Source organism: Phaenicophaeus curvirostris, chromosome 1 (assembly GCF_032191515.1).
Source record: "Phaenicophaeus curvirostris isolate KB17595 chromosome 1, BPBGC_Pcur_1.0, whole genome shotgun sequence".
Taxonomy (NCBI): Eukaryota; Metazoa; Chordata; class Aves; order Cuculiformes; family Cuculidae; genus Phaenicophaeus; species Phaenicophaeus curvirostris.
This window is the reverse complement of record NC_091392.1, coordinates 21,148,159-21,171,053: the sequence shown is the minus strand read 5'-3', so window position 1 is coordinate 21,171,053 and position 22,895 is coordinate 21,148,159. Positions and strand designations below refer to the sequence as shown.

Below are 22,895 nucleotides of genomic sequence, written 5' to 3'. Positions count from 1 at the left end.
CCACTTGCCATAATACACTGAATTCCTTCCTCCCAGAACACACAAAGTAGCTACACTATCATGAAACAGCAGGGTTAGTAATAACTTGGGGAAATTATAGGTGGGGGGAATAATAGGAAATCAGGTAATCAGCACTGATATATGAAAAAAGACATTATCCACCAGTAGGTCAAAAGCCATTAATCAGCATAGTTGCAGAATTGCCATGAGGGATCTTGGCATGTTATTGATGTGGTGCAAAAGATGAAAGCAAGAGGGAAGGAAGGTCAGTACGCTGCGGGATCCAACACAGTAAACTCACCCTAGGGACAGGAGGGTCACAACCCTTTGAAGGACAAAACGCTGGCAGCAGAAGCACCTTTGACAGAGGTGGGGAGCAGTCCATACAAAAGCCGCTTCCTTCCTTTTTTCCTGTCACATGTGATTCTGGATCATAACAAGAAAATAGACCTCCTGACTCCTGGGACTTGGTCAGCGATGAACGTGTTAAAAAAAAAATACCATATTTAGCAGCAGGCGCAAATTATTTAAGTATCATTTGCTACATCGTAAATGTCTTGGCCCAAGAATCGCTGACAGATGAACAGTGGCAAGGATTTAGCCCTTGCTAAAAGAGAACTGCTCAGCAAGGTAGGTAAATTATGTCCTTTTGTAGCAACAGAGAGAGCTCAGCCTGGGCAAGATCAGTCTCTTTTCGGAAGGAACTAATAGCAACACCTCTGTTTGCTTTAAAAGCAGTTGTTTGTTTCTCTTACATGTGAACCTGTCTGCTAGTGTTTATGGTTGTAACGCAGCTCTCTAAAGCTGATCCTTAGAAAACCAGCACACTTGCACACATGAGAGTACCAAGTGTCATTAATTTATGAGTCTAAGCAAAAAGCGTAAGGGGTTTTATGGGACTAGTACCAAGAGACTCAGAAAGCTGCATTAGTGGGGCTGCCATTGACCTCCTTTCTGCCGTAAGATAAAATATTGAACTGATATGCCTAAAAGGGTCTAAGTTTTTACTACAAGGAGGGAATATATTGTGAGTTCCCTATGTGAACACAGATCTTCCAACCAATCTGACACTTAATCCATTAGATGGGAAATTTCTACGTAATGAGCGAGACTGTTCAATTAGGCTTCCACCTCGCATGCATACAAACGCTTCATTTTGCACTTGCATAGTCCCTCAGCTTCAATTATTGTCACAAATTAAGATGCGTACCGCAGTGTGGAGGTTTTAGCTAGTCCAATTTTATCAAAAATAATACTGAATACAGTAGAAATATTGAATCATAGTGGCAGTCCTGAGACAAATATATGTTAAATCTGCCATAACTGGCAGCCTCCAATGAGCCATACCTTGCTCCTTAGAGAATAATGTCCTGTAGATTAGCACTAAGATAATATATTCCTATTTCATACTCATTTTATAACAAGGTCCAAAGGTTCAAATCAAGAATAAACTCTAGTTACATGATAGTCTATGCAAAAATAACAGTGTTCTGTCCAACTCTTCATTGAGATGGAAACACAACAAATGAATGCAATAAGTAGGATAGGAAAGACAGTAGCACTACGTTGTGCTGTGCACAACTATTTATTGACAAATACAGAAAGCTAACAGTGATGTCTTTTAATGCTCTTTTCTTATGATTTTTTTCATTGAAGTTGGGAAACTTAGACACAAAAGTATTTTTTCCTCTGTGCACTTCAGCATCTCAGATTGTGATAATATGTGGTAGTTTAAAAACTAAACTACAGTTTATTATATAAATGAGTGTGAAGAGGATGCTTAGGAAGTCTCTGAGGAGGAAGAGTTAGGAGACTGTTAAAGGCAATCGATTTATACATAGCTGTCTCTTATCCTCTACACCCAAGCCTGGCTTCCTCAGCATCCCTCTAGCAAGTAGGGATAATGGGGTAAAGTTACTTAGTAAGTTCTCACTCAACCTCCGGAACAAATGGAAAAAAAATTCTGAAAAAAAAAAAGCCCTTAGGTGGCACCTATTTATTCCTTTGTGCTGATGGCTGAGTGCTCTCAAAGCACAGTAGGGCCTCAGGGGTGCTGCATGTCACAGAAACCGGAACTGAAGCACCCTGCTCAGGGGGCAGAGAGACAAAACCAGCAACGTTGCAAAATAGTTGGCAGCGGCTCCAAGGGGGAAGGGTGGGGACACAACAGCATGGGAATATTTTTAGATGAAAACTGAGGGTTTTTTTAATTTAAGCTTTACTTCTTATGGTAATACATAATATGGACTTAACTTCCTCCATGGCAATGTATGTAAGTAGACAAGAAAAGCACTTTTTTGAAGGCAGGGAAAGAAAGCTGGTTAAAAATATTATATTCTAGGAATCAGCTTTTGACAATTCGGATCTTATGTTTACTGACATTTAAGGTATGTTTTACAGAACTAAAGTCTTCATGTGTGAATTGGCATATAAGAATAAAACAGCCATGCAAAAGAGACATCTTACAGACATAAACAGACAGAGAGGTGGGAAGATGCTTGATTTTTCCAAAGACCTTGTATGATCTCCTGTTTTCCCTCAGCTGAATCCATGTTACCAGAGCTTAGACTGGGAAATCAGTGTCCCAGTCCCTCTCCCTGCTCACGTAGATCCACCTACTTTGCCCAGGGCTCAGTAGCCAGCCTGCAGTCCAGCTCCCAGCAAACAAAAATGTGCCATTTCATCACTGTTAATAAACTGTCGTGAGCTGTGTTGCCACCAAACACTCTCACCAGGCTCCATACCTGCAAAACTCAGGAAAACATGGTGAGCTTTCTCACGGCTCTCTTGCAGAGCTCCTGCTCCAGCACCAAAGCCTCACACCCAGGCTGGAGTGTAAATGGAGCTCTCAGTCCCCAGAGGGATTAGAAAGACTACAGTGTGCATCCCATCTACCTCATATGCTTTGCAGCTGATGGCAACCTTCCAACACATTCAAAGTTGTCTCTTCAAAAAAAAAACCCAAAAAAATCCGACAAAACAAAGGTATCAAAGTGAATGTTTCTTCCTTTCTTCCTGGTAAACAACCTTGCCAAGCTTTGCTTTATGGAATGGGCACTAGAAAAGTGGGATTTCTGCATCATTAGTGCATTGATTATCATTTACTAACGATGCTCAAAGAAAGTCCCTTTTTGTTCTATCAGCTTGAAAATAAACATATGCCAAAAGCAGAAACATCTGATAGCATTCCTTTTTTAATTGTGTCAAGCACACATTTACTGGGATAAGATATAGCTGGAGTGTCCTATTAGTCTCATTGCAAGAGACGATTGTACTTGGGAAAATACATCACCGAGTATCAAGTGAAGCCTGGCAGGATGCTGGGGCTCATACATTTTGTGACACTGCTGTAAGATCTATCACCTGTGGATGGATCCAAGTTTCTCTTCTCACTCCCTTCATAGATTCTTTTAGTGATTTTATTAGACAAAGCCTCCCTTGTTACAATAGTGCTGATTTCCTAGTCTTTTCAGTAAGTTTAGTAGTTCATCTGCTATGTGAATGACCTAATGGGGATAGGTAGTCAACCATCTATAGGGAAGTATACCTAAATATATGTATATGAAGGAAAAACATAGGAAAACTAGCATTGGCCAACTTTGTCAATGACTTTAAAATGCCTTACAAAAGTTGCTCTGTAATAGTCTCAGCTTCTGCACAGGAGTCTCGTCGCCTTGGTGCTGGGTTAGTGATTTCATCTGTTGTATCAAAATCCTCTATTTTCTGCCTTGATAAAAAGCAAGCAGTAAGAAAGCGCCATTTTGCCACAACTGGATAAAGGAAAAGTATGTGAGGGATCAAAAGCAGAACTAATCCTTACTGCATTAGAAACATATACATTGGTCATCAAAAGCAATTTAACGAATGGGTTGGCTCAAAACTGAGTAGGACCTGCTCTGTCCTTCTCCGTGCCCGTACCACATTTCACTCCAGCCATCATCTGAATGGCAAACATGGCATAAAAGCGATGTCAGAAATTTTAAAAGCAAATCTGCTGGGATAGTAGATTTTAAAAGCAAAGATATATCATTAATCTAACACTTGACACAAGTCTCACATCCCCTGCCAAATGTCAGGAGGTCGCTTTCTGTCCTCACTAAGCCAGAGTGTCAAATAGGTCTGCAGAGAGCAGCACTGGAACACACAGTTGTTGGGTGGAAGGACGTCTTCCTCCTGTACACTATCAGGTGGAGAGTGGGCAGGGCTGCTCTTCCACATTCAGTAGTCAGGCACGAAAAAGTCTGGGCCAATTGCAACCACCAAAAAGGCATCAGAAACAATAAAACTTGGCCAGATTGCCCTTTCAAGCTAAGCCACAAACTGAACTCTAGTGACAGCAAGTCTGAATTTTATAACCTCAGCAACATTGCTCAGGGGTGAAGTCAAACAAAACAAAGGCTTTACCAGACCCCAAAGGACAAGAATTTTAATTATATTAACTCACAGAACATGTTAAAAGTTTTTTAACGTAGGTCCTTGCTTCACACATGCCAGTCCAGGCCTATTCACTACAGAGATACTAAGAAGCTCGCTGCTCTCCACTCCCCAGTACTGCAGTTGTTTCCAGCTGCTGCTTGAACCCTCTCCCTTTGCAGCAACCGTGCACAGGACCACTTGCTCTGAGCAACTGCATCCAGCATCTGCTCACTTCTATTTAACTGCACCAAATACTGTTGAGTCATAGAATCATAGAACGGTTTGTGTTGGAAGGGACCTTAAAGACCATCCAGTTCTAACGCCTGTGCCACAGGCAGGGACATCCCACTAGCTCAGGCTGCCCGAGGCCCCATCCAACTTGGCCTTGAACACCTCCAGGGATGGCGCAGCCACAGCTTCCCTGGGCAACCTGTGCCAGCGCCTCACCGCCCTCATGGTGAAGAAATTCTTCCTTATGTCTGGTCTAAATCTGCTACTATCCAGTTTCTAGCCATTGTCCCTAGTCCTATCACTACAAGCCTTTGCAAACAGTCCCTCCCCAGCTTTCTTGTAGCCCCTTCAGGTACTGGAAGGTCACTATGAGGTCTCCTCAGAGCCTTCTCTTCTCCAGGCTGAACAACCCCAACTCTCTCAGCCTGTCCTCGTATGGAAGGTGCTCCAGCCCTCTGATCATCCTTGTAGCCCCCCTCTGGACCCGTTCCAACACCTCCATATCCTTCTTATGCTGAGGATTCCAGGACCGGACACAGTACTCCAGGTGAAGTCTCACAAGAGAGCAATAGAGGGGCAGAATCACCTCCCTCGCCCTGCTGGCCACACTTCTTTTGACGCAGCCCAGGACGCGGTTGGCCTTCTGGGCTGCGAGCACACGTTGCCGGCTCATTTCGAGCTTCTCCTCAATCAGCACCCCGAGTCCTTCTCCTCAGGGCTGCTCTCAACCACATCACCCCCCATCCTGTACTGAAACGTAGCAGCCGGTTGCGTCCCATCACGCCCAAAGCCCGACCGCAAGGCCGTCCCCGGGCTCCGCGGGGGGGTCTCCTGCACCTGCCCCCCTGCCCGGGCACGCTCCGCAGCCCCCGCTGTCCCCGCAGCCCCGGTGCCCTCGGCGCCCCCGCAGCCCCCGGCGCCCGTCGGGGCGGGAGCGGCCGGCGCCGCCCGCCCAGGCCCGGCCCCCCGGCTCGGCCGCTCCCCGCTCCCGCCCCGCCGGGCTCTTTGTCGGCGGGCGCTGGCGGGGGCCGGAGCGCCATGTCCTCCCCCAAGAACGGCTTCTACCGGCAGGACGTCACCAAGACCCGCTGGGAAGTGCGGGAGCGCTACCGGGACCTGCAGCCCGTGGGGTCCGGCGCCTACGGAGCCGTCTGGTGAGCGGGGCGGCGGGGGCGCCCGTCCGGGACGGGAGAGGGGGAGCGTCTGTCCCGGGCCGGGGCCGGGGTGGGGGGCCGGGGCCCCGGGACAGGTCGGGGGGAGTGTCGGTGTCTGCCCCGGCACTGGGGGCGGGGGCGCTGCCCCGGCAGACACCGCCGTGTCCCGGCCCGGCCCTCGCTCTCCTCCCGCTCCTCCCGTCCCGGTGCCCCGAGCCGCCACCTGCGCTCCCGCGGAGCCTGGGCTGCTGCCGCCTGCTTTCGGTTGGTGCTGGGCGTTCCGGTTTTTCTGAGATTTTTGGAGTTTTTCGGAGTTTGGTTTCTTTTTCCTGCTCGTTTTTTCTTTTTTTTTATTTCATCCTCCCCAGATGTTCTTCTTTAAAGGTTCCAGAAATTGGCTGCTTTTCCTTGCAGAGCTTGGCAGGCTTTTAAAGGAATGGAGCGAGGCGTGGGGTGCGCAGCAGCGGAGCGGGGCGGGGGGGGTCCCCCTCTTTGGCACGGGCACTGGCGGGGTGGTGGTGTCTGTGTCCCGCTTGCACTCATCGCTCCCCAAACTCTGCCTTTTCCCTTAAAGCTCAGCCCTCGACGGGAGGACTGGTACCAAAGTGGCCATTAAGAAACTGTACCGTCCGTTTCAGTCCGAACTCTTTGCCAAACGAGCCTACCGAGAGCTGCGCCTCCTGAAGCACATGAAGCATGAAAACGTGAGTTGGGCCCTCAGCAATTCCTCCCCCTCCTTCCAGCCCCACAAGGCTGTAGGTTGTACACGCTAAAAACAGAGAAAATATGCAGCTTTGGACAGGGCAGATCTGTACCTGAACGGAATCCAGAAATCTTTCATCCTGCCTTTTGCCTGTCTGTCCTCTGTCTACGAACGTCAGTTCACGTGAACTAGAATATCCCGATGGAAACAGCCCTTCATTTCCATGTAGGAAAGGTTTAGTGGGGAAGGTTAGGACCATAGTGGAATTTGGACTTGGAGCTAGTGGGAATGATTAAGGGGCAGTAATTACAATCTCCATCACTGTGTTTCTTCGAGGTGCAGGGGAATGCAGAGCATGGATCCATGCCTGTGTGTCTCGGGTGCCAGCATCTCTTTTTTTCCTGAACTTACATGAAGATGGCTATGATATGCCTGCATGTCTTTGGGCAGGGGGTAGGGTTTTCTTTCTTTTATCTTTCATGAACCTTTTGGAAGTTTTCAGTTCATACTAATGTAAACTAAGAAAAGTTCATGATCAGTAAATAAGTTGCTTTACTGGGAAGCAGAGAAGAAGATAGGGAGCTCTGCACAGATTCACACATTGTGGAATAAGAACAGCCATAGATAGAGGCTTCGAAAGTATCATTGAGATAAAAATGGTCTGTCCTGGCAGTGCTTAGTGGTTTAAAGAAAAAAATAAAGGAGGAAGGGTCTGCATGAAAACACTTTTTGTGCAATCAAAGTGTGGATTCCAGGTGAGAAGGGTCCCAGAGTGGGCTTGGAGTGTCACAGTAATTGTTTTAAATGCTGTTCATGAAGAATGCATGCAAAAAAAAAAAAAAGGAGTTTGGAGTAGGTTGTTAAAGGGATCCATAAGAATCTGGTTTAAAGTGTTATTGATATGAGAGATTAAAGCATAGATCCATTCAGATGGCCTTCAAGGAAAGCTAAGAGATTGAATGCCGGGACAAGAAAAATTGGTAGTAACAATAACCAGTTGTTGCTACTTAACATTATAGTATTAGTTCCAACAATACCCAGGTTCATTTTGAAGAATAATCTGTGGAATATTCTGACTGTCCAGAAGAAAATGGACCTTTTTGTAGGCTTAAGGACCTGTATGTGTGTTAAAATTTTAGTCTGAATCTTTTAAAACATGTGATCTTTTAACTTAATGATTCCTTTGAAATCACTGCTTCATAACCACTGCTGTAAATGTTGAAGAGCTAACATATGCAGAGAATTTGTGTCATGCATGGGTTTTCATACTCTCAACATTTTCTTTACTGAACATTTGGGAGCAGTGCAGCTCGTGAAGTTGCCAAGCTCCTAACTATGTCCAAAATTTTGAGGTTATTTTTCTTCCATATCTCAGAATAATCTGTTGGGTAGCACTTTCTACTCCTGGCTGGTTTTATGCAGTGTATATTCTTCTGGATAATACTCTGAACCCCTCCATGGACTTGTTCGATAATTAAAGAGTCTAGAAGAAAATGCTCAATGGAGAATGTGAGCATAATCTGTAAAAGTTTCAAATCCATATATAATTTACAGTCTTGGGGAAACAGTTTGGGCCACAGAAAGAAGATTTTTGTCTATATACTACAGAAAAGTTTTGCCATGAATTATGGCCATCTACTCATTAGAGAACAAATAAATGAATCAACAGGGATTCATGGGCACCATGTATTCAGAAGCTGACTACCCATCTGTGATGAAGCTGAGATGGCAGTAAAGCCCATCAAGAGAATCTTCATCCACCATCCCATCCTCACACCCTCTGTGCTGATCTCAGAATACTCCTTTTGCCACTCCACCTATCCAAAGTAAATCTAGAGTGGCAGTATTGCTCCTTGTAGGATTTTCAGCACCCCTTTGACTCACCACCATTCTGTCAGAGCCCTGTTTTTGCATATTTCCCTCAAAGGATGGATTTACAGGCAGACAGTGAGAGTCTTTCCCATTCACATCAGTCATCCCCAGTATGCTGTGCAGGGCAGCTGTCTGTCCTCTGTCATTACCATTGTGGCTTCATGGGTCTAGCTGTGGAGTTTTGAACAGGCCCCTCTCACGTGGGTGCGTATCTCCTTATAACAGAACTGAACAGTGATTGAAGTATCTTTCCTGATTTTTCCATTAACTAACACATTATAGTATACTTCTATAAAATAGTGGTTATCTGTCTCTCTGGCTATAATACTATAAATAGAGCTGCTATTAAAAAGTAATAAAACTGAAGTAACTGTTTCAAACACCACAATAAAAGAGCAATGCCACTCTTATCTCTGTCTTGGGTGTTGGCAATCTAAGTATGTAGGTGAGGTGGTGTGGGATAGCCAGGCTAACGGTACTGCCACTGCTGATTAGACTTGGGGTATTGTTGCAATGTTGCAGTCATCTGCAGGTACAGATCTTCACCTTGCTTTTTTTCTAATTCAGAATACAAACTATTTCAAGGTTCTGTCTATTTGCTAGTTAAAATAACATCCAATTCCCTCTTCTGATCTGTTTTAAAATGGCTTCTCTAATCATGATGCGTTTGATGTTGGATTACATGAAAAATGTGATGTTTTATTTGTTTCACTGTGATTACTTCTTGATGGGCCATCTCTGCCCCTCATAGCTTTCAGGGAAGTGTTTTGTTAAACACATAGCAATACATTATCATAGTTTATTTAATTTTATGCTGTATTCAGAATCATAATGGTCTGACACATTGTGTTAAAATAGCATCTCTGATCTTCCATTAAGGTAGCAGAAGACACAGTGATATAATTCATCAGCATGTCATGCTTCAGTGAAGAAAATGGAGGAAAACTACTTTAATAGCCTGGGTGACCTCCATTATAGAACCTTGAAGGAATATGCTCATCTCCTTAATGTGAAAGGATTGTAGGATGACCAGGAGTCCTGCAAAAACAAATAAAGGAGTCATCCTACCGAATTTTACTGGAATTGTATATTACCTCCAAAGAAGCTAACTCATGGGTCAATTTGCTTGTCTGTTTAGGTGTTTTCAGGATGAGGCAACTCTGATTGATGGGATGACCATCTTTCATTAAATATGCTTGATCTTTGTGGTCTCCCTAATGACTCTCAAGCGGGACATTACTTAAATGTGGTAAGGAATATGTCTTTGTAAATTGTGAAGACTTGCTAGCCTAGGATTTCTCATCCACAGTATGCAAACAAATCCAGAGGAGAAATGATGGTGAGGACCACAGGGCAGAGACTGTGTGATGAAGAGGACAAGACTCAGCTGTTAGGAGATAAATCACTGCCTTTAATGCCACTGGTATCCTTTTTTCTTTTGGTAGGCCTTTTAATTTGAGATGATCTGGGATGTTTCACAAACTTCATAAGCTTTTGCCTAAAAAGCTGTCTAACTAAGATCAATTCCTCAGACACTACCAAAAAGAAAAGTTAGTTTCCAGTGGAATAAGCTGCCAGATCACTGTGTAGCTGCATGAACAGATATTCTGGCACAAAAGAGAGAACGGTGTGAAAACGAGGAATATAAACAGGTAAGGCAGAATGAAGAAAGCTCTGTTTTAGGCTTTTTTTTCTTCATTTATTTATTCATGCTAGCACAAAGCATTCATCCCACTTCAGTGTTAGCAGCTTCTGATTATTTTGTTAACATCTGCTGCATCTTCTATAGAAGAACAGCCTATTTAAGAAATGTTTTTCAGTGGTGCTTCTTTTGTCCCATGCTTCTTTCCATTTTGCGTTCAGTTAAAATGAGGACCCTTAAAACTACCTATTATGGCTCTGACTGAAAACAGAGAACAGTGAAAACGTGGTGAGTGTTTTAACTTTGTCCCTGGCTTTGGCTTTCAAACATTTGCATAGCTCTGCATTCCTGTGTTCTTCTGAAGTTAACAGAGATGTCTACGTATGCAATGCTAAACCCAGACAAGTGAGCAGAGGCACAGAACCTTTAGTTTCATTTGGCAAATTACTTGGATTTTATTATGCATTTGGACTGGAAGTGATACCATGATAATAATGACTTTTGTTGAAAAAACTGCATAGTGACTTGTAGTAGTCCAGTCCTGGTGTCCTTCTCTCCTCCTGGTGTGCTAACAGGAGTTTCAGAGTTGCCAGCAGGAGTGCAAAATAGCTGGTGATGGGAGACAGCACTGGAGAGAGGGAGAGAGAAGCAGAGGCTTATGCCAATGTCTTGTATTGGAAAGAAGTGTGGAATTTATGAAAGTGTGGGATGTGCAGGTATGTGTGTCTGTATGTGTATACCTATGGATGCATCTAAGCATATCAGTAATTCTGACCCAATTCTACCAACTTAAATACTGAATGTGTTTCTGGCATAAATTTCTTGACAAATGCCCGTTAAATGCTTCTTGGGTTGGTTAATATTCTGCAGATGTTTTACTGGAAACTGTGTATGTAAGAGGCAACTGCAGTATTTGTTTGAAGGTACTCTATAATATGCTCTCTTTCACTGCTTTGAGTGGAAATTATTCTCTGGTGTATTCCCACATCTGAAGACCAGTGTGTGTTTTGCATTATGAGAACCATATAACTTTTTTTTTCCTACATTTTGGAAGAAACTCGGGTATCCAACAGACACCAAATTGCCTGTCTCTGTGCAGTTTTGTGTGTGAGGATAGGATAGGATTAAGTTGGCTAATATTTAATTCTGTTGAACTTCTTTGTTTTGAAAGAGTGTTAGGCTTTTTATTTACACCTACACGATATCAACCAAGGGAGGAGTTTGTTTCAGAGAAAATTCTGTGTTCCTGCCTCAGGAAATATTAAAACTGTCACCTTTTGCAGTTCATCTCACCTGATGTGAGCATTGGGAGAACAACAGGCTCTGCAGTGTACAAAATCAGACCAAGAAGGGGGTTGTAGGTGACTGATGCCTTTACAGATGAAAGCATGCTCACTGTGTTAGGTTTCCCTGCAGCAAGTCCTGCATGGCTGCACCAGCTAAAAATATGCATACTTTGGGTACACAATTGCCAGTACAGTGTGATTCAGGAATCCTGGCTGGCAATTGCAGATCTCCTTATGGGTCCATATGAAAAGTTTGTAGGGGAGAAACACTCCTGTCTGCTTTTCTATGGGCTGAAAGCTTACCACAGCTAGGGACCTAACAGGACACCAGAGTCACTTGTTTTGGTGAAAAAGCCAATAAATCAGCACGGTGGTATCAATTATCAGTTCTGCTATTTTCACAAACCTGCCTAACAGGTGTTTTATCTAGGCTGGGCTTCAGCCAATAGCCATTTATGCACACCACAGCTTGGGTACTGGTAAAGCAGACTGATTAGCCTAGTACAGCAAATTAAAATAAGGAGGATGGAACTGAAACACAAACCTTCTCTTTGGATTGCCATTTGCTCCAGAGATGAAGATATGTCTGTCAGCAGGAGCTGAATCTGTCACATTTTGCATATAGGTCCTTTGAAAGAAGAGACCAGGTAAGGCTTTTTCTGACTGTCAGAAGAAAAGGAAATGAGCTCTCAGTCATCCTTCATGTCACGTAGCAGTAATCAGTGAGGGAGAAAGGTGTCTGTGATGGAAGCCTAGTGCATGGGTAGTTAAAGTTTTAGAAAGATTGAAACTTCTTAGTGCAGTAAAAGGATGCAGGTTCCCTGTGATGGGGAGCAGCACAGGGACATGAAGTTGAAGCTAGCCCTGCAGAAAGATTAATGCAGCATAATATGTAGTTCAGGGCACCACAGCAGGGATGTACTTGCATTTGTAGCCCAAATGCCAAAGCCACTCAACTTCACTGTGTTTTCATGCATAACATCCGCAACAGTAAGCAGCACTTACTTTGTAAGAGACATAACTGACATTACTTATTAACTACACAAGATCTGAGTCTTTTGTTGATGTGCTCCTGGTTTCATCAGAAACTTTCCTTTACAGAAATGCAGCAGAACAGTCCTTGAATAAAAGTAATCCATGACATGAAACTGCAGAGGAGGATGGAGATGAGGAGCTCTTCACTGTTGTGCTCCACTCCTGGAATAAAGTTTGGAAAAAGAGGCAACTGAGAAGAGAACAGTAGAAACCACGTTACCAATGCAAAGCTGTTACTTGCGTGTTGACAGTAGTTAAGGTTGGTCAGGGTGGTCAGTACAAATGTCTTCAAGGCTGGAGACGCTACCACCTACCGCCACTGGTTTCATAGGGAAAAGACACAATCAGCAAAATAAATACCTTGAGTAAAACCATACCTGTGGAAAACAAGTTAGACCAGTAGGCTAATAGATTCGCTATTACTGTCGTTTGATTCTCAGGAAGATTGGTGAGACCCAAGTATCACACTCTCTCCTCAAGATGCATAAGCAAGGAAGGGTCTTCAGAAGGCTGCTCAAAACCGGGTTGGTTTTCAGTCAGATGGGCAGTAGGGAGACAAGGTGCATCCTTTGTGGCTGATTTATTTGAGAAATTGCCTTTTGGCAGAGTTAATTTGGATTAAAAAAAAGAGAGCCTGAAAAGGCAGTACTGCTGCTGGTTTCCACAGATGCTTTTCGTTGCCATCACAAAGTGTGCTGGGTTCATTCCTTGGCTGTACTTCCACCTCTGATATGTCAGTAAGAGTGCTGAATTAATACCAACAACAGATTTACAGAAGGTTTCACTGGTGCCTCCATTACATTTCATATAGGCCGTGCCATGAAAAATTGATTATTCTTGTAGTTCGGTTACAGTGGCTTACTTTTGTGCTAAGACATTATCTTTAGGTATCATTAAGGTTTTTTTTTTTTGCAAATACCATATTTAATTCAGAACCTTTTAGACAGACACAGGATTTTCCATGATACTATGCAGGAGGGAGTTTCCCACACTTTGTCCTGTTCTTTTCCTTTTCCTAAAGAAGTATCTGGAGTTGTATCTTCCTCAGAGGATTTATTTTATCCTGTGCTTAACACATCTGCAGAAAGCTATGACCTAAATGGAAATACTATTGACTCTGTTCCAGTACAGGAAAATCATCCCAAAGCACAGCTATTAAATAAAGATCACCAAGGCAAAGGAAATAGGTCCCTGACTTCTATTTTTACATTGATTAACTATTAGTATGTTAAACCACTTTATGCACCAAAATAGATTTGGGAATTTTTAGGAAGTTGAAATAATTAAAAAAGGGATTGTGGAGTCCGTGGCAAATTAAAAGCATTTTCTAGTTTATGATCTAATATTCCCTTCAGCAGGAGCTGAACATTGATCTCAGTGGCATTCTTCACTACAGAGGATTTGCAGCAGTGATAAGCTTGTCTCTGTCAGTTTGCACCTTACCTCAGAAGTAATGTTTGTTGTAGTATTAATTTCTTAATTACTGGGAACTCCGTTTACTTGAATGGAGAAGCATTAAAATGTTAGTGAACTTCCTTAAGTGTGGTTTTGGAGATGGTGCGTTCTTTATGGAAACATGTTTCTCCTGTGTTTTGCAGCAGGCGCCTGATTACACCTTGGCGCACAGATGGATGGTACAGTGGCCACGCTAATTCCATCCTCTGCTCTGCCCCTTCTTTCAGAGTGCCATCCCTCTGTCTTTCGCAGCTACATTCAGACATATTGGGGGATTGTTTTCTTTCTTTTTTTCTTAGGTAAGTCAAGGCATGGAAATATCTAATTGTGGAGAACAAGCAGGACTTGTGAAAAAGTTGGGCTTAATAGGGCAAGAAGTACATATTGGCTAACATTATTGCTAGAACTTCAATGTCCTTTATAATGCTGCAATCATGGGAAAGCATGTAGCTTTTCTGACTGTGTATGCTCTGTGTGTGCGTATACACTGCCTTAGGAAATGCTGTAGGACTGCATTATGCACCATTGTTGCCATGTACATGTTCCTCATTCCTCTGTCCTTCCTTTCTCTCCCTGCCTCCACATAGAAATGGAAAATCTTATGTAAATGTCATGCAAAAAACCCGAAAATAATAAAAAAAATCTTGTTCTAATGTTAGTTCTAATTAGTTAATAATGAAGGTATTACTTAAAAGAATAAACAAATCGTATGTGGGTTTAATTACTAGTTTATGGTATTTATGTCCTTGGGAAAATATTATTCATTGTATTTTTCAAAGATCACTCCAAAGGAACAGTTGTGATTTTCACTCTTTGTCTTTATTAGCTTTTCTATCTTGTTCATCATTATGGCATTTCAATAACATCCAAGCTAACTGTAGTAACTCCCCCTGAATGTGGAAAAGATAAAAATGCATGAAGTAAGGATTTTGTCACAGTTGGAGGGTTTTATTTAAGCTTTAATAAAGGAAGTAGCTCTTCTTTTCCTGCATTTTTTCCCTGCGTTTCTGCTTTCACTTCTCTTTACTTTCACATCCTTTTCCACAAAACTCTCTTGTGGACCAGTTGAGACACAGTAGTGATGTCCAAAATCCATCTTGATTGTTATCAAAGTGGATTTTTCAGTCTTTCTTTTATTTTTTGGCTGGTAACATCAGACAGTGAATACCCCTCATTCTTTTCTTGCAGTTTCTAATTTTATACTGTTTTAGTTTGTGTATAATATGTTCTTCTTAAATCATATGGCCATGGAGATAGGCCTGAACAAGTTTATCAAGGTTATTAGTCTTTTAGCTTGCTTTCAAACAGACCTGCACGCCCCTGTCAACACGGCAGCCTGCACCTCGGAAACACCACAAGCAGTCCGGGGCTTTGGACGCTTCCTCTCAGCAGGCAGGAACAGTCATGAATTAGTAGCAGAAGTAGAAAAAAATCAGCACTAAAAGCTTGTGCTGTTTAGACACTGCCTGGAATAAGCAGTGTCCGAGCTGTGATCAGGCTTTGGACAAAACCAGCTACCTCTTTTGGAGTGTTGAGTTCTGTACCTTACACGTTCTTGTGTTTAATGGGCTTGAAAGAAGCATTGGCGGTTGCCATAATGCATCTATTCACTTGGTATAGTTCTGCAAAAAACCATACTGTTAGGAAGAACTGGCGGGAAATCTGTTTTACTAGGTTGTTATTTCTCAGAGTGAATAGAATACTTTTGTTTGACAAAAAATACTCTTAAAGAGAAACTAAGGCATAAGCCATAGTAAATCACATTAACCTTTTGATAATTTACTCTTTATAAAAACAATTTAGTTTCTTCTCCACACTCCCAACTAGATATTGTAGTCTAAATTGGACCTAAATTACCCTGTTACTGAAATTAAAAGATGTTTAAAGTGTTCTTCATTGGCTGGCTCAACTAGGCAAATAGCACTTAGGACTGTTTCAGATTATAAACCGATTTGTCTGGTTTATTTTCAATACTTCAGTGGTTCCAATTAAAACATGCTCTCTCCTGTTAAATAAAGTTGTTAACATCAGAACTTTTTGTTCAAGTAAACACTTTTTTGTGGTTTTATTGTAGGGTCAAACAGCTCTCAGTGTTACAAAATTTAATACATAACAAATCCTGATGTTCCTAGGCGGGTATTCTTTCTGCCATTTTTATGCCTGTAGCTAGTGTCTCACTACAGAAATGTTTTTCCTTATACTGTTTTTATTTATTATGCCATTTTGGAAGTTTTGTGTTATATCTGTATTAATCCACGTGTTTTTTTCTCTCCACCCTCCCTTATTTTTAGGTCATTGGAATATTGGATGTGTTCACACCAGATCTAACACTGGAGAAGTTTAATGACTTGTAAGTTCTGAGTTGTTTGTGTTTGGGGGCAGGGCACTGCTGCTTGTGCAGGAGGAATTGTTATTATTTTTTTAAATGGAGAATTCCAAAATTGTTATTTCATGGCTTTTTTTCTGAATTTCATCTTAATGTAACTCTTACATGCAACTTCAAAAGTGGTAGGCTGAGGTTTTCAGTCTGTCATTAGAACCAGTTACCTATCTTACAAGGGGTGTACTTTCAGCCCTTAGTAAATGTCAGTTTGGTGGATTCCCTAATTCACCTTTCAAGTACCGATTCCTTACACTTAGGTCCAGATTGCCCAAATGATAGGACAATTTGTAACCCATGATGCCTGCTAAATGATGCCTGCTACATGACAAGTCTCCAGTGTGATTCGTCCTAATTGAAGGATTAATACAAAACTGCTAATGCTGCTAAATTTTTTAGTGGTTATCTGCGCTGTGGCTTGTTGTATTTCCTGACTGGTTTCCCAATCCGGTGATATAGATAATTTCTAGCACTAGGCATGTACATCTCTCTGACGTTCTGGCAGCATCTCAGACACAAGTTCTTTAGCATGTCTGTTTTGCTTATGGTTCCTGCTGCAATCCTTTTGAATTAGAGTCACTAGAAAAAAAGTGGTCAGAAATCCTGTTGGGCTTAATGTAGATTTCATATTACATTCATAGAACCATTCTGGATTGCATTTAATGTAGCTATGCTTCAAAACCAGCCTTGCGTATTTGTTTGTTAACAAAGAAAGCTATCTGCCAGGAAGATGTAGAAGATAAAATGCAGGAAATGGGGACAGTGTGTTCATAATGATGATTTGGGCCAAAATGTTCACTGAGCTAAAAAGGATGTTGTCCATATTGCCTGTTGTGCTGGCATTTTATAGAGCATATGTGAAAAAAAAAAATGCTCATATATACACGATTAACATTCAAGTGCTGTGTTTTAAATGAGACCCTAAAATCATCCTTCAAGTTTTGGAGGTGCAGGTCAAGTAGGAGGCGCTGGTTTATAACTGACACTGCAACTGGTGAGCCTATGGCAAAATTTGACTTCAGCACTTCGGGTAAGGTGTTAGAGATGAGCAGAGGTACATTTGTGTGTACATTTAAAACAAAAGTGGAGAAACAGCTTTTGTGAATTAATGTTGAATGTGTCACTTGAGAGAGACTTTGATGACTAATCATGAGATTTTGTCTGTGGTCTATTGCATAACTTTTCAAGCAGATTCAAGCGGATTTATGGCTAGAAGCAGTAGAAGCAACATGGGTGGGTTCACCTGAGCAAGTCTCTAAACTTAGTCTTGTCTGAGACCTGGGCTTTTTTAGCTGACTTCTAACCTTCCTGTCTAGAGGGAAGCATGTTCTTAGACAGCCTGCCACTCTGCTCTCGTGCTTCTCTGGCAGTCCAAGGTATTAATGAAGATCAAAGGCAAAGACCCATCTATTTATGAAGGAGCAGTCCTTTCCCTGTTAATGCTTCTGTTGAACTTCCCTCAGTTTTAAAAGTATAGCTGACTGAAATGGTGTTCAAAATCAGAAATGCATAAATCTTTAGCAATTTAAGTTCTGCTGTACCAGATGCTTTTCACTCCCTTCATTTGTCTTCTTACATTGTCTGTGCTTATGTTGTACACAATGTGCCAGAACTAGTTGCTGCTCCTGATTTTCTAAGAATTTTGGATTTTAACTGGAACTTGCAAAGACCTTACATGTTTCAGGCATCAAGTTTCCATTGAAGTGAATGGTGCCTAACCTCCCTAGCTTATTTCAGGACTCCAGCTGTGGATGGTAAATAAATTTATAATAATAAAAATAAGTTTGTGAAGTTTTAAGTAATAGATGAAGTGTTGAAAGTGAGCCCATACTTTTTAATTCCCTAGTTGTCCTCTTCCAATGTGTTTCTCATAAGTGATTATGAAAGTTTAGATTTTCAAACTTGGTTAGGAGTGGTTTTCTCCTCTTTTACGTTTTGTTTGTTTCTCTACCGACCTAGACCTCTCTCTGTTGGACTTGAAGAGATTTGAAGTCATCAATTTGTAAACACAGTAAATCATGTGTGTGTAAAAATATGATCTTATTTGTCCTTCTCATCCTGTTCTTTACAGTGTTTAACGGTTATATTTTTTTTAACTTTGTTCACATATGTCACTATATATCCAAAGCCTTGGGATTTGTACAGAGGATGGCAGGCAAGCAAGATCCAAATGAATACTTGAAGGTCATTACCAGCAGTAGGAGTTGTGTAGATATTTCACTGTTTCTCTTGCCTCACTTCTTTCTACCTCTGTTTTTTCTAGAACAGTCACTAAACATTTTTAGTGGCTCTTTCCAAATACTTATGACCTTTGGGAAAATGTATCTAATAAGTCTGAGTTGAGGGAGAATGTAATATGCTTTCAACAACAGGAACATCAACAGAGAAGTTAAACTTTGTTTTCTAAGTACATTGGTCTGTTGATGGGAAACATTTTGTGTATTATACTGGGGGAGACATAAGAAATGTCATTCTCTTCTCTGTATTTGCTCTATCCTTATACAGTTACAGAATTAAAATGCTCATCTTTTCTGTTGAAAGGACAGCGAAATTGTCTGTGAATGCTGGGATGAGGTGCCCAAGTCTTGATTCCCAAAGTTGTGGGAAAAAATGTTTGATACCTAGGAAAAGTTGAAAATGCTACCTATAACTCCTAGTGGCTACAGCAGTGTCCCATCTCCTGGATGACTTTATGTTCAATTTCTGCATTGTTTATAGTTACAATTCTAATAGAATAAATAAATATTATTGTTAGGTTTACTAGTAAAATACCAGCTCAGAGGTAACCCATTTAAGTCTAAATAATGAAATTTGTAGCTATGCTACAAAGATCACATCTAATTCTTCCCTTCATGAAAATGCATCTGCTTGTGTTCATAAGAAGAGGAAAACTGAGGATTTTATCCTTGGGTGCCTGGTGTGACTGACTCTGTCTATGTTCAGACCTGACTTTGAGGACAGACTCTGAAGGATGAGTTTACTACAAGCAATGTGAAGAACAGTTTTGGATCTTAAGTGAAGCTTAGCCTTGAAATGCCAGGTTGGCATTCTCAGGCTTTCTGTTGCTGATGTTAACTTAGCTGTACTATCTACTAAAGATCCCAGTTTACGATCCCAGATGAAAATTAATGGAAGTTATTTTTGCCTCCTAATTTGATCGTCTGTATTTCTGTTAGGTCTGATATTGTCTATTTGAATGAACCATCTAGGTGGTTTGGTTGTTGCTCGTTCAAAATTATGGTCATGATTGTGAAATGCATTGCATTGTGTGAATGTCTTAGTTTTCTGTGTAGGTGTCTTTGAAATATCACATGGCTTTTAGGTTCTTTCTAACTAGTTCAGAATTTGCACTCTTCTGGTAACGAGCAACTTTCCACAATTAGTGACAGGGCTGGGCAATACCTGGACAATCAAAATAGATAAAACCAGAGAAACTTGGAGGGCAGGGGGATGGTGTTGGAATTGTTTGGTAAATTGAATGATCTATAATTTAATACTGTCACTGAACTATAAAAAACAATTATGTTGCAATTTATTTGACAAATTAATCTTATTATGTTTCCCCCTCCCCTGCTTTTTTAAGCTACCTGGTCATGCCATTTATGGGAACAGACTTGAGTAAGATAATGAAGCATGAGAAACTAACTGAAGACCGAATCCAGTTCCTGGTATATCAGATGTTGAAAGGCTTAAAGGTTTGCCACTTGTACTATTATTTTAATTTCACTTTTTTTTTCTAAGTAAGCCATTATGGAGAGTTATGTATACTTATTTGATAGCAGGATAAAATTTATCTCACCTTGTGTGGTAAAGGTAATGACATTTTACATAGCAGTTGTTTAGTGATGATAAATGTTACTGGGGATTGTTTGTATGATGAATTTGTGGCTTTTTTCAAGCAAAAAGAAGAGATAGTCATTCAAGATACTATCTCGTGCATTGGTCCAGGACGACCTTGGTTTCCTTATTTGAGTACACCAGAAAGTCCCAGCTCTGATTTTTATCTACCTTCTTCCCCTGTAGTTGATAGTTGTGTTGCTTTGCCACACCTTGTACTGTGTCTAGTTGGAGAGCATAGATATTAAGAATGAAACCACTGTTGAGTTCAGAGGCGGGACTTCCCTTGACTTGAGCCCTCAGCTATGTCATCAGCTTCAAATTTTTCTGATTTGAAGATGTTTTTGTGGCTTACAAATACTGATCTGACACACTGTTTATGAGGCACTGTGCACCCACTGTGCCCTAAGTGTAGTATCTTTCTGTGCTCTTCTGAGGAACATATATATATTTATGGTGTATTTGTGTATGGAATTGAGAGAAGTATGGATGCATGTGTATATTTATATCATACCTACAGATATGGTATATATGTGTCCTGCATATTTATCGGCCTGTAGATGTGGTATTTTGGGGTGAAAGAATGACCCTGAGAGGGACTTTGAGCTCTGCTGACTCACACTGGTATTGGTAAATGTTCAAGGACCACAGCAAGTGCTAGTTTGGTCCTCGTGTGTGTTAAAAGGTGATTGCTAAATTTAAAAAGGTAAGTTATTGGGATCATTTCTTTTTTGGAATACCTTTCTGAGCCAGATGTGTGAATGTGTTCCGTGAAATTGAAAAGTATGTGTCCTTTGTGTAAAGGATGTAAAGTTAAAGAATCTCTGAAGTCTCCAAGTCAGGGACAGCTTTGATGAAGAGGAGGGACTGTGGATTTTTAGTGACAAATCCAAGCAGGAGAGGACAGATAAATCACTTACAAGCCTGAACTAATAGGCACCTGAGTAAAACAGCTATGAAGATGTCTCCGTGGAGTCCACTGAAAGAAAATAACCCTTTCATGCCTTTTAACAGACTCACTGACATTGGAAGAGACCTCTGGAGGCTGTGTAGTCCAGCCCTGTACAAAGCAGGGTCAAACTGAGCAGGCTGCTGGGGAGTTCGTGTAGTTGGGTTTTGAATATCTTCAAGGATGGAGACTTCACAGCTTCTCTGGGCAACCTTTTCCAAGGTTCAGCCTCCCTTAGAGTGAAACAAGTTTTTCTTATGTTTAAATGGAAATTCCTGTGTTTAATTTTTTGCCTGTTGCATCATGTCCTTTAACTGGGCATTGCTTAGAAATCTCTGGTCCTGTCTTCTTTACAGCATCCATCAAATATTAATGCACATTGGTAAGATAGATGCACCCTGAGCATTTTCCCAGCTAAACAGTCCTGGCTGTCTCAATTTCTCCTCTTACATCAGATATTCCAGTCCCATAATCATCTTCATGGAGCTTCTCTGGATTTGCTTCAGTGCCTGTCTTTAACTGGGAAGCCTAGTGCTGGGTACAGCATTTCAGCTTTCTCACCAGAGCTGAGAAGAGGGGAAGGATCGCCTCCCTCAAGTTGTTGGCAATCCTCTCCCTAATGCAGGAGGCTTTTGGTCGTCTTTGCTCACATGTAACTTGTCCATCAGGACCTCCAGGTCCTTTTCTGCTAGACTGGTTGAAGGTCTCAGCCTGTGAAGGTCTCAGCCTGTGTCCCCAGCCTGTGAAGGTCTCACTCATCTCAGCCCATTTCTCCAGCCTGTGGAGGTCTCGCTGAAAAGTAGCACAACCATCTGGTGTCTGAACATTCGTCTCAGTTTTTTATCATTGTACTGGCTTTCTGAGGCTGCCGTCTGTCCTATCATCCAGTCCAGTAAAGAAGACATTAAACAGGGCTAACCTCAATACTGACCCTAGGGGAACAGTGCCAGTAATGGGCCTCCAGCTGGACTTGCTGCCACCGATCACAACCCTTTGGTCCAGGAAGCTCAGCCAACTGACTCAGTCAACTTTAATCCAGGCAGTTCAGTCTACCTCTCTGTCCATTAGTCTGAATGGTGCTTCCACTGTCTATGAGGGTGTTACGCAAGAGAGTTTCAGGCCTTGCTAGAATTAAGGTAAACAATGTTGACTGCCCTCCTATCATCCACCAAGCCAGTTGTCATAGAAAGATAACAAGTAATCAGTTACCTCTTTGTCCTTGTTATGTTTGGAAATGATTTCCAGATTTATTTCCTCATTACCTTCCCAGGGAGTGAGGCGTGGCTGGGCTGGCCATTAGTTTCTTGATCTTCTTCCTCCTTGTCCTTTCTGAAGACGCAGTATTTGCTTTTTTTCCCCATCATAAGGAACATCTCCTGATCACCACGACCTTTTACATATTATAGAGTGGCCTCACGATGACCTTGGCCAACTTCCTTTAGCATTCATGAGTACATCCCTGTCAGGGTTTAGCCCCACTGGACTAAAGTTCAGCAGCTAAAACTGTGCGGTTGGCTCCTAAGTCCCTTCCCCTCCACTCCCAGGAATAGGGGAGAGGGAAATGAGAGGAAAAAGGGTTTTGGGTTGGAAATGAAATCTACAGCTTTAATAAAATTATGATGATAATGATAAAAGTAACAATGAAAATAATTAGAAAGTAATAAAATATATACAAATATATAAGATCGAACTGATTACGCCCCACCCCATCTCTTGATAACCATGTGTCACCACAAATACTGTAGAGCAGACATGAGGGAATGGGTCCACAGCTGGGAAGGAGCTGGACTCAGGAGCTGGATTCAGGAACAGACGGATCTGGGATCAGGATCAACCAGACAGACGAGGTCCTCACTGGATGTTGGCCATTACAGAAGAGAAAGAGACCGTCATGATCTCTCAGTTTTATAGTGAGTATGATGTATATGGGATGGA

The 22,895-nt window shown here is 41.8% G+C and overlaps 1 protein-coding gene across 1 annotated transcript in view; it reads left to right on the top strand.

The window, feature by feature from the left end:
• Positions 1 to 5,626: 5,626 nt before the first annotated feature.
• Positions 5,627 to 22,895, top strand: part of MAPK12 (mitogen-activated protein kinase 12) — a 40,313-nt gene continuing 23,044 nt past the window's right edge. Inside the window, exons 1-4 of the mRNA XM_069850282.1 lie at positions 5,627 to 5,801; positions 6,376 to 6,505; positions 16,086 to 16,144; positions 19,758 to 19,869. Of these exons, the coding sequence (XP_069706383.1) occupies positions 5,686 to 5,801; positions 6,376 to 6,505; positions 16,086 to 16,144; positions 19,758 to 19,869 (417 nt within the window). The 5' untranslated portion in view covers positions 5,627 to 5,685. The remainder of the gene's footprint in view (positions 5,802 to 6,375; positions 6,506 to 16,085; positions 16,145 to 19,757; positions 19,870 to 22,895) is intronic.